Source organism: Suricata suricatta, chromosome 3 (assembly GCF_006229205.1).
Source record: "Suricata suricatta isolate VVHF042 chromosome 3, meerkat_22Aug2017_6uvM2_HiC, whole genome shotgun sequence".
In the NCBI taxonomy this organism is placed as follows: Eukaryota; Metazoa; Chordata; class Mammalia; order Carnivora; family Herpestidae; genus Suricata; species Suricata suricatta.
The window spans coordinates 19,622,142-19,634,178 of NC_043702.1; the positions used below are offsets into that span (position 1 = coordinate 19,622,142).

The 12,037-nt window shown below is 46.7% G+C and overlaps 1 protein-coding gene and 1 long non-coding RNA gene across 2 annotated transcripts; one reads left to right on the forward strand and one right to left on the reverse strand.

Moving 5' to 3' along the window:
• Window positions 1-672, forward strand: TNP1 (transition protein 1). The gene is made up of 2 exons (XM_029933871.1): window positions 1-192; window positions 475-672. The coding sequence occupies exons 1-2, from the start codon at window positions 54-56 to the stop codon at window positions 501-503; spliced, it is 168 nt and encodes a 55-aa protein (XP_029789731.1). The 5' UTR covers window positions 1-53; the 3' UTR covers window positions 504-672.
• A 4,261-nt stretch (window positions 673-4,933) lies between these two features.
• On the reverse strand, window positions 4,934-9,140 carry LOC115287448. Its single transcript, XR_003906482.1, has 5 exons — window positions 8,949-9,140; window positions 7,068-7,156; window positions 6,515-6,845; window positions 5,660-6,048; window positions 4,934-5,160 (listed from the first exon to the last, which is right to left on the reverse strand). It is a non-coding gene; the product is annotated as an uncharacterized LOC115287448 (long non-coding RNA).
• Between the last annotated feature and the right edge of the window lie 2,897 nt (window positions 9,141-12,037).

The window sequence follows — 12,037 nt, forward strand, 5'->3', positions numbered from 1 at the left end:
CAGACCTCCGGCCTCTGAGCCCTGCAAAGCCCCTCATTTTGGCAGAAATTACAATGTCGACCAGCCGCAAATTAAAGAGTCATGGCATGAGGAGGGGCAGGAACCGAGCTCCTCACAAGGGAGTCAAGAGAGGTGGCAGCAAAAGAAAATACCGGAAGAGCAGCCTCAAGAGTAGAAAACGGGGAGATGATGGTGAGTAAGGGAGGAGCAAGAGAGCAATCAAACATAGGGGACTTGTCCCAGGAACCCTCTCCCTGTCTTGGAGTTTGCTTTTCTAGGACCCAGATTGAGAATTCCATTTCCAGCCCAGTTCCAGGAACTGAGGCAGGAAGAGGATGAAAGGTGGGGGTGCTAACTGGGGACCCAGATTGAGAATTTCATTTCCAGCCCAGTTCCAGGAACTGAGGCAGGAAGAGGATGAAAGGTGGGGGTGCTAACTGGGGTCCCTGTTGTAAACATGTTCTTCCCCTACAGCCTATCGCAGTTACCGCTACCACTTGTGATGCCACCCACGGGCTCCATCCTGGTGGACTTCACACAACACCAGGCAGCAACGAGCAGACAGCCAGAGAAGAGCCTATCTGTGCGTAAAATGCCAATCGTGATGAAATGAGGAATGTATATGTTGGCTGTTTCTCCTCCACATCTCAATAAAACTTTGAAAACCAGAAATGTTTCCTTTTGCTTTTGGCTGGAAAATGGGCTTCGGCAGACTTGGAAAGAACTGGCAGGTATGAAACCATTAAACATAACTTGGCAAATATCAGAGTAGTTTGTCCTTGACTCTCTCCCCACATGGGTCTCCCCACCACCCCCCCATGTGCCTCATCACTGGCTGGGGACCATCACAGTATTCAGGTCTTGGGAAGGAGCTAGCAGCACATGGAGACTATCTCCCTCCTCAGTATGGAAAGGTACTGGAGATAAAAGGAGACCCAGAAGAAATGGAAGCAATGCTGCAGTCCAGACCCCAACCCATGGGCTAAACTAAAAAAGACTGGCCCCAAGAATAGATACAGAATTCTCCACAGAGCCTATGGTGTTCAGACAATACCCCCAATGTCGCAAGGGCTGCTGCCTGGGCAACCCAGCTGGTGTGATTCTGATGTCATAAACGGACCTAGTCAGGTGTGTCTGGTTCTGCCTGGCTGGAAATGTCCTTGGAAATGTCCTTAGAGCTTTGGCCATGGATGCGACGCCTCTTCTCAGTACCCACCCATCCCACTCAGAAGATATTTCCTTGACATTTTTCACTTGTTGGAACACAATACCAAGGTGACACAGGGTAGAACTGAAATTCAACCAACCCATCAGGAAAGGATGGAAGGAATGAGAAGAGTATGAGGCTGGGAGGCTGGGCATGAAGTGTCCCTCTTGGAATTCTTCAGAGGAATTCTTCATACCACTGAGTAGGTACGAAGGTGGTTAGAATGACCAAAATGTTTACAAGCACTGTTTACATTTTGTAGATTTATCAGCATTTTGAACCAGATTAATATCTGGCATGGTGTGGTAGATTTATCAGCATTTTGAACCAGATTAATATCTGGCATGGTGTGTTTACAAAATAAATCAACTGTTTTTCTCTTGATAATGACTATTTTTCTTGTACAATATTCTGACATCCTACTGGGTTTTTCTTTTCTGTTCTGTGTAATAGTACCTAATGTTGGCAAAAACTGTGTGGGTTTTGGAGTTGTGGACACAGATTTAGAAGACCACCATTTGTTACATCTATAAAAAAATGATAAAAAAATAAAGACATCTTAGACAAAAGATGTCGAGACAAAAAGTCTAGACCACGGAATAAAGATTTTTTTCTATCTCCTAATGCACACTGCTCCATCAGGCACACAGACACCTCTAACTCCTCCTCCAGTTTCCACTTCTGTAGAGAGAAAATATAAATGTATTCTCTTCTATGGTTTTAGCTCCTTTTGTTTGCCCCTGTTTTGTCCAAACCCTCTGGGTCTGCACAACGCTCTGCCATCCCTAATCAGAAAGGACTGGCTCGCATTCCCTTGTGCCCCCCAGGGAGTTCCTCTGCCTTCCTGTAAAGAAAGCCCCAAAGATCCTTGCAACATGTCAGCTTTTACCACTCTGGATATAAATAGAAGAATTTATTGCATTCTGAGGACACAGAGTAAGATGGTGCCAGATGTTTATTAGAGACCAATACTCATGATGTGCTCAGGAAGAAGTTGAACAAAGCCTCATCCAGCAGGGAGTCTGTTCTACCCCCACCTGCCCAGCCAAGCTGCTCTGGGAGCGAGGAGCTCAGGCAGACCCTGAATTCAGCATCACCTTTCCCCCACTTTGCCCCTGCCCAGTGCCCAGCTCACAGCCCTCCACTCGCTGCTGTAATTGTGAGCCAGAAGCCTTCAAATGCCTCCCTGCACAGCCCACCCCTTTGCACCCATCCGCTGCTCTGCCTCTGAAAGATCCTCTCCCACAGGGAGAAGTTGAGTGTCAGAAAGAAACGAGGGCAGAAATAATGCCGACAGAGTGTAATTTTCTTCCCTCAAGAAACATGTTCAGTCCAGGAAGAGGTAGTCCTGTATCTGGCAGGATCCTGAAGACCCTGTGGAGGACTCAAAGAAGAGCCTTTACACAAAGGCAGGACTCCTAGAGCCTAGCAATGGCAGCTCTGAAGGAGCAAAAGAACAAAACCACGTCCCAGGAGCCCCTCAGGCTGCATGTCTGGGGAAGGAACATGGGATAGCAGGTGGACCCCTTGGGAAAGACCTTTGAGAAAGGCTGCAGCTATGTGACAGAGCAGGAACAGGGTGGGAAAACTCCGACACTTCTCTCCAATCTCCTCCTGATGCTTCCATTGGCCAAAACTCTACCAGAAGCCAGCAGGGAAGGGATCCCAGGTGATATAGAACACAAGGGCCAGCCTCTCTCTGCGTCAAGAGTCAGGTAGCTAATATGACTTTTCCAGAAACTTCCTTCCTTAGTGTCCTGTTTGTCTTCTCTTATTTGCTGTCACAGACCAAAGTCCCTTCAGAAGTGACTGGTAGAGAGGCCCCAAATGGAATGATTCAAAGCTCCGGAACCCTCAGCTTCAACATGTTGACACATCATTTTTGCAAGACAGGATTGTCTCCAGACAGAATGTTCCAATACAATGTTATATTTTAATAATTCAACATTGAAACGATCTAACTCATCGGTGAAGAGCCTCAGGCCGTCAGGGCAGCCAGCCCCCTTGCCTGGTGACTTCAGTCTCTGCCCTCTTGGGCAGGTTGTGGAAGGAATAGCAGTCGCCAGGAAAACTGTGTTTTGCTGCAAGAACATTTTCCAGGCCCACATGCTGGAGATTTTCCAACACGAGTGTTGATTTAGTCCCTGCCCTCCAGGAACCTTCATTCTGTCTCTCTGTTCACATTGCCTATAAGCCAGCACCCACCAAGCAGGCCCCCGTAGGTCCCCAGCCCAGGGGTCTTTCGACCATCCAATACTCAAAAATCTCACCCTCTATGTGCCTTTGCCATATCTCCTCAACCAAGGAGGACTTTGCTCTTCTCTCCAGTTTTTTTCTGGAATGTCATGTCCTGAAGTCATCACTTATTTGGCCTTTGTGGAAAGTCAAAACTTAAAAAAAAAAAATTTAAGGATCTTGGCCATAAGCCCTTCTGGGTCACCTTGACCTTCTTGTGAGCTGACTTGGATACAGGGCCTCTGCCTCACTGGCCTCGGGGTGCTATGGGAGTGGTCCCAGAGGACCCGTGTGTGTGTGTGGGTGGAGAGAACCCAGAGGAACCACGGAGAGAGCATGGCTGACCCGTACCTCTTGGCCTGGCCGCGCCAGATGACCCCGGGTAGGACTGGCGGGACTACACGGCCGCAGGCAAACAGGAAGTTCTGGAGAAACACTCAGGGCTGTGCTGAAGAGGTGAAGGCCCAGAAACGGCAGCCAGGAGGGGACTCTGTGTGCCCTGGGGGTAGTCGGCGCAAGTCAGACGTGGCCTAGGGCTCGGCTGTCCAGGTCACCCAAAGGTCCTGTCCTTCAAGACCAGAGGAGAGCCACAGCTGCCTCCGCTGTCTGGGTGCTCACTGGCCAGGTGCACTCTGGGGAAAGAACCGAGCAGAGCAGGGTGTTAATTGCCAACCTCCAGGAGCTTTGGTCTCTCTAGGCTGATGAGCAGGGGAGTAGGTTACTTTTCCAGAGAGTCTCTTCTCTTGCCTGCCCCCCACCAAGCCACTCTCCCTCTCCAACTTCTCATCATTCCGACCGAGAGATCTCGCCCACATCTGAGCCCTGCAGCCATTCTTGCCATTTAGCTCAGTGTCCGGAAGTGGTATAGGTGACACTTCTCTCCAGGCAGCACTATACTAGGGAAAGGGGCCAGCGTCTGCATTCCATCAAGGTCAATCCTCCTACTTTGTGACCTTGATCTATTGATTAGTCCTGCTTTAGTCCAAGCTTTGTACACCTCCCCTCCTGCAGCTGGGACCATTGCATCCCTACCTATGGCCCAGTTCCACCATCACCGTAACTCAGCCTGACTCAGGCAGAAGCGTGAGTGAGGCATCTCTGGGCAGGCAATCTCCTGACCCTTTTGCCTAGGCCAGGTCCCACATCTCACTGTGACTTCCTTTGCTCCCCCATAAAAGGTAGGAGTGGGGCATGATCGTGTCTCTCCAGCTAGACTGTAAACTCCTAGGAGCAAGAGCCAAGCCATCTACAGGCGAGGGACAGAGGGATCACATCCGGACACACACACAGCCATTGTTTCTTGGGAGACAAGGCACTGAATCCACCTCTTAACCTAATATGCTGTGAAAAAATAAAATCTGAGCATTGATATCAATCAAAAGGACTGAGGACAGATTAATAAACCCACTGATTAGGATCCTGTTAAGTTTTTCCATTTGCAACAGGAAAGTATGCCTGTAATTAATTAGCTGTAAAGTCCTCAGGCCCAACACACAGGTGGCTTTTATTGACAAGACAAAGAGGTTGAATTTTACAATTTGCAGGGATCCTCTTCAGCAGTGACTCAAAATGGAAGCTTTCAAGAAGTGAGGGCTCCTCAAGGGGCTAGAAACTGGACCTTGATGTATTGCCTTACTGTTTCCTTCAGGAACACAGAAGAACAATAATACACCAGGTTATATAAAAAGCTTCTGAAACTTTCACATGCATAGAACCACCTGGAATCAGATAAAATGCAGATTAGGCATTTGCAGGTCAAGTGGGGGTGGGGGCAGAGATGCTGCCTTTCTAAGGAGCTCTCAGGCGGTGCTAATGCTCCTGGTCCAGGGGCCGCACTGTGAGTAGCGAGGAGACATTGAATTCTCTACCGGAAGTTCAAAGACTAGGTTCCGGCTCACCTCTGCCCACACTTGCGCAGCAATCATGGCCCCTTTCTGGGGCTCTCTCTCAGAGCCCCTTCCAAACTTTCCAACAATAAGAAGTCCTAAGATTCTGAAGGATAAGATTAAAGAAATATCGCCCAGCAGTGGCTGGCGACTTCTCTCCTAGGAACACAAAACATCGTAGAGTCTGGATAAAGGGCTTTCTCTGCTCTCTCGCTTCAGCACATGGGGATTGTACCTCCCAGGGATAGCATAAAAAAAGAGTGAGCAAAGGGGTGAAAAAATCTCTGGGAACAGTGAACCCCCTCCCACCCTGGCCACCCCTAGAGGCCACCTCCGGTTTGACTGCTTAATTCATCTTCTTTTCCTTTTCTACTAATTTGCTCTCCTTGGCTGCAGAGCCTGAGCCATGACCACAGCTTCCCTGCTGCTCAAAGTGGGCATCTATTATTGTATGGTGGAGAGCAACAGAAATAGCCTAAAAGAGGGGTAAATGGAATGTACTCAAAGCATGAGGAGCCCTTCAGAGAACAGAGGGTCAAACAGAACAACAGGGCCTCATGATGAGAGCCAGGAGGGAAGCTGAAGAAACTCAAATCACTCTCTTCGCATTGCAGGGTCTCCAATTGTTTTCCATTCTTACATCACTCCCCTAAACAAGTCAGGGTCCCAGGAGAGAGAAAATGATGGTCAAGTTTGGGTTGCAGTGGGGCGGGGTTGGTCCTGAAAGAAAAATGGAAGGACAATTACTGAAGAAGGGAAGATGTACTGACAGGCAGCCAGGTGCAACCCGCGGCAGAGTGCAAAACACTCCTTCCCTGCAGTGCACACAAGTCCCGGGGACCACCACGTGGGGAATATAGTATCTGAACACGTAACAGCCACTCTCTTGAATCTCTTAACCTGTGAACACGTTTATAAAAGGCAGCTTTTCCTGTGAAACTGCCATCTTAGCTCAAAGAATTTACTCAGAACCTCCATACTCTCACTGCCAGAACCGGAAGTGAGCTTTATGCTCAACTCCTTCCCCCCCCCCCCCCCCGACACACACACACATAGAACATTTTGACTGTGTAGGAAGAGTTAGCAGCATTTGGGATGGCAAAGGAAGAGTCGCAGAGCCATGTAAGTGCTGCTTGGGTGGGGGAGAGGAGGAGAGATACTCATGCCTCAGCAAATGTAAACATACCTGGGAGCCATGGGGTGTTTGGAAGCGTCAGGAGGCAGACTGTGATCTGTATGAAAGTCAAGAACACTGGGATGCAAATGTGGGGTGCAAGGGAGGCCGGCCTTCCTCTGCCTGATTCCTAAGAAGAATGCTTTCCCACCTTCCACTTCAGGAATCCAGGCAGCAAGCTGTGTTCTGGCTGTTTTAACAGAGTACAGCTCCCTTAGGTTTCCGTCTACACCGTCGTCCAGTGTGGGGGCCACACGGTGCAGGGAGCTACCCAGCACTTGAAACGTGGCTGGTTCGAAGTGTGAGGGACGCTCGTGGTCACTCACACAATGCCTTTCGAAGACTTAATATGAAAAAAAGAATGTATGTAAGATGGCTCATTAATATTTTTTACATGGATTGTATATTGAAACATTTTAGACATCATCAGTTACATAAAATAACCAAAATTAATTTTACTTTATTTCCTTTTAAAATGTAGCTACCAGGAAACTAAACATCACAAATGTGACTGGCATTATATTTTTATTGGACAGAACTAGCCTAGGGTCACCCAGATTTTTACCTTGGTAATTAATGGCTTTTTGCTCCATACTTTCTGCCTTTTTCATTTAGAGCAGAACCCAGTGGGCCAGGACCTGTTCCAAAAAAGCACTACAGAGAAATGAACAAAATCCACTGTCTGCCTTCACCTTTCCCCACTTTTTATCTCTCACACACACACACACACACACACACACACACACACACGTGCATGAAAGCAAAAACTAGAGAAGAGGAAAAATTCAAAGTACAGGCACAGAGTTTAAATTCTCAGTATATTGCTTCCCATATCTTTGCTTTAAATTAATAGATATTGGGGAAGTTTTACCTCCAAGAATAATAATAGCAATACAGTTACGATCTCCCTTAAAATCTCTATACATATTAGCTTCACCCTCACCACAACCTTGAGGACTAGGTAGTATTTCATGAGTTCTGTTTCAGAGGTAAGAAACAGGAAGGTCAAGTAATCTGCCCAAGGTTCTGTGTACTCAACCACCTTTCTCTCACATGTGGAGGAAAAGAGTCCTCCAGGCTAGAAAAGACACACCTACAGCGGCCCAGATAGTGACAGAGCTGAACTAGAACTCTGTTCTGCCACCTGCATTGCCCTAGTCTCCTGACCCCTGACACCAGACCACCACGTCAATCCAAGGTGAAGGGGCACCGTGGCAGGAGTGGACTAGGGTGTTTGGAGGTGGGAGATAGAGTGGAGTAGGTGCAGACATTTCTCATGTCTCTTGACCTGGTAAAGCAGGGCCATTCGATCCAAACCTTAAGCAATGAACCCTAACGGGAAAAAACAAAGGCTTTGGCATCAGCCAGTTCTAGACTCAATCTTGCTACAGTTACAGGACCTTGAACTAGTTTTGCAACTTCTCAGCATTTCGGTCTGTCGATTGCTGAGTAAAATTGGGTTAAGAATACCTCCTTCTTTGTTCACCAGGAGGATCCATATGCAAAGCAACCTGCACCAATCCCAGTATACAGTGAATGCTTTGTAAACATCCATTCCTCTCCAGACCACCCCTGCCCTTGACTTCAGCTGGAGCTAAACGGGGACCCCTGACATTTCTGCATAAGGTCTACATAGGAGTCAAGTAGACATGTAGGACTGAGGGGTGGTCCCCAGGCACAGAGGAACGGAAACATTTATGCTATTTGCAACACAACAAGTCAGGGGAGGGTTGCAGCCTGCAGATGCACCCCACAGCCTCACCCCATTGCTGGAAAGAAAGAGGACGGTTGTGAGCTCTAGCCTGAGTCACAGAAGCCCTTTGTGTCTCCCAGGAGAGAGGTGGGCCCCAGGCTGGGGGAAGTGTGGTGGGCGGGGTGATCCGGCAGCCTGGATTTCATCTAAGAAAGGCTGGCCTGATGCCCAGGTCCCCGTGTTGCAAGGGCTGGTGGAGGTGTCCCTGTGAGCTGAGAACAGGTGCAGACAAAGAGCGAAAATGGAAAAAGAGAGACATCTCTTCCCCATTTCTTTCAGCTTGCAGTTTAATTAATAAAAAATTTATTTTTAAAGCTATGGTGCTTAAAGAGGTCCTGCTTTCCATTCCTCCTTTTCCTCAACTAAAAGTCAGCTTCTCAAAATGTCATAAAACCCTCAGAAGTTCCTCTTGGGGGGCACCTAGGTGGCTCAATCAGGTGAGCATCTGACTCTTGGTTTCAATTCAGGTCATGATCTCACAGTTGGTGGGACTGAGCCCCACCCACATCAAGCTCTGCACTGATAGCAGGGAGTACTGCTTGAGATTCTTTCTCTCCCTCTCTTTCCCACCACTGCGCCCTCGCGCTCTCTCTCTCTCTCTCTCTCTCTCTCTCTCTCAAAAGAAATAAACTAAAAAAAAAAAAGAAAGAAAAAACAGGAAAAAAACCCACCCATAGTGCAGACTGCACTCACCTCTACCAAACAGCTGGAAGGCAAATGAGTGAGACCCCAAGACTCCTAGAGACAAGAAGGCACCTTCTCTTCCATGTCTGCTTGATTTTTTTTTTATGGTTTCAACTGCAAGGTAATTAAGCCAGAGACAAAGGGAAAGCTCCTCTCTGGAAAGAGACCTCTTTTATTTCTCACTATCACCTTGCTGACATTCCTCCCATATTTTAAAACACAGCTCCCAGAATTTTTTCCTAATCAACCCAGCCAGAAATGAATGGACTTTATCACCTCTCAGTTTCTAGCTCACTGTGTTTGCCCTTCTAGAAGTCCTCACTGAATACAGTAATAATATAGCTGTTGGGATACAGTCGCAAGACCCTCAGGGAGTCTATTTCCCTGAAGACAGACCAGCATTAGCTGGGTCTCATCCATGTTGCTCACTGCAGGGCCACTCAGGTGGGGACAGTGTCCTCCCCACTAAATCTGTGAGGGTTTATTGGATGTCTACTCTGTACCCAAAACTGTGTTTTGTTTGTACATTTCTAGATCCACTCGGGACACCATCCAGGGTTCCAGAAATGTCTATAGAGTGAAAGGCCATTATGTTATGCCAGTACTTATGTTGAAAGAGTGGTCCCTGGTCCCATTTGTGCCCTTCAGGACCAAGGTGAGCAAGGTATCAACACTAAGGAAGTAGGGCTTCACCAGGAGTGTGTTAAGTACCTGAAAGACACAGACTATTGTCCTGGGCTCTTCAGGGTATATACCAGGAGTTCCCAGTTTTGCTGAGTTTACAACATCTAAATTCTAAATGTGTCTATTTGGCTAAAGAGAGAAGGGAAGGGCTCTATGAGCCTGGACTGGCACTCGAGGCCTGAACACTCTCATGAGGGCATGAAGCATGATGTTTCATGTGTCCCTGTGTGACTTGCCCCTAGCACAGTGTCTGGCGTGTCATAGTTGCTCAACAATCACGCTGAATAGATGGACAGATGGATGAAGTGATGCTGCTGGCAGTGACCACATATGTCTCTCTGATGATGGAAGAAAAGAAAGAAGAATGTTGCAGTTAGAAGGGACTGTAGAAAAGCCTCTTATGTTTACATAAGAAAATGATGGCCAAGGCCCACATGGTGGAGTGGAAAGGGGCAGTGAAACAGAGTCTGGAAGCCTGGGATGCCCTCCTTTTGACAAAAAGAGAAAAGAACTTTGAGTAGTAGGTGCTGTTAGAGCAGCCCTCTTGCGAGCTCTTCTTCCACCATGGGCTAGGTCATGTCTGCTTTTACACTCTCAACACACACACACTGTCTTCGATAGCCCTTCTCACAGTCACAATGTTATTCCCAGTTCTCTGATTGTATGCTTCCTGAAGCTGGAGGTCACGGTTTGGGTCTGCCCATAGTATCCCCCACATCCACCTGAATCATAAAAATCATTAGTTACATTTATGAATGTCTTAACCAGACTTTCCTTCTCAATTACACGTTCAATTTTTCATGGAGGCGGGAGGGCTCTTGTTGCTAAGGCAGTCACCTTGTCACTGTAAGTTAGTGTTTGAGAAAACAGATTAGGTCTGAAGAGGGTTGGATTGGGAGCTGGTGAGCTAAGTGGGATCAAGAAAACTGTATGCTGTCAGAGCAACATGAAGATAGAGAAGCTGTAGAAGATGGGGCAGGGAGAGAGTGGTGTCTGTCAAAGCTCAGACTAACACTAATCTGAGTGGAGAGAGCAAACTTGGAGTTGCTCCAGAGTGAGGGTCTGGGAAAGACAAGAATGTGGAACATTCTGCTAGTGGAACTGAGACTAACCAACCAGCCTGCTGTGGGCAAGTGGCAGCTGGGAAAAAAGTTTAGACCTGAATGTGGGAAGGTTTGTACCTACAGCACCACTAGAAAGAACACCACCTAGCACTGTCCAGCCTCAGGACCAAGAAAGGGGGCAGAGACAGTCAGACAGTGAAGCACAAGCCTGACATTTTTTATTCTGATTGTGTTGGGGTGTACCAAGCTGTGCCCCTATAAATCATCCCTCAGTATCTTAGAGTGTGTACTGAGATTTTGAGCTTTAACCGTAAAACTGAGAGCAATATCATGAGGCTAATTCATCTTCAAAGAAAGCTTTAGATTTAAAACATGAGTGAGGATCCAGATCCTGGTTCTAAGACCTAATCTGAGGAAGAAAATCGTGACAAACTAAACAATACAACTGAGTCACATGGGCACCCATAAGTTGTGAGAGGAGCCACAGGGATGCTTCTGGGTTGTCCAGGCAGAAAGTCAGGCCCTGAGATTTTTCAAACTCCACAAGGTAGAAGCCAATCCAATAAGGATTTCAAACTCCACAAGGAAGAAGCCAATCCAATAAAAATGCAAATGGCCAAATTCTTAGACCCAGAAATTCTACCAGTAGACATCTATTCTAGAAAAATATTTATATTTCTACACAGGAAGTGTTTCATAGTAGTCATAGGCCTTTGTTCAGAGAGTGACTTAATAATATGAGTCTCACATGAGTACCCTAGGGGACTAGACAAATAAAGTAAATGACATCTACACCAGGATATATTCTATAGTAGTTAAAATGTAGATATATATGCATATGTGCATAGATTTGCATATACATCTATGTATCGAGATGGAGACATCTCCCAGACATATTATTAGATGGGGCAAGAAACAAATGAGACAATACCTAAGGTAGGATCCCCTTTAAATTTAACATTGAATTTTTTATATGTAAAAATAAGGAGTGTGTGTTTCTTTGTGTGTATACACACACATATTTGTATGCATATGTATATCTTTACAGGCACACACAAACACACATGCATATACACATACACACACACACTCACAATTTTGTACATTTTTTAAAATATTTGCATCAAGCTGCTGACAGTGATCATCTCTGGGGAGAAGAATGAAACTAAGTGGTGAACAAAGAAGGCTTTTGATTTATCTATACTGCTTGAATTTTATTACATGTCACTTCTGTAATTAACTTTTTTAAATTTCTTCAAGCTGCAAGCAATTTCTTACTGGCACAAGATGGAAACACCACCAGACCAGCCCTTTAGTATAGAGAATCTCTTTGTACTGAGGAAATTGTTC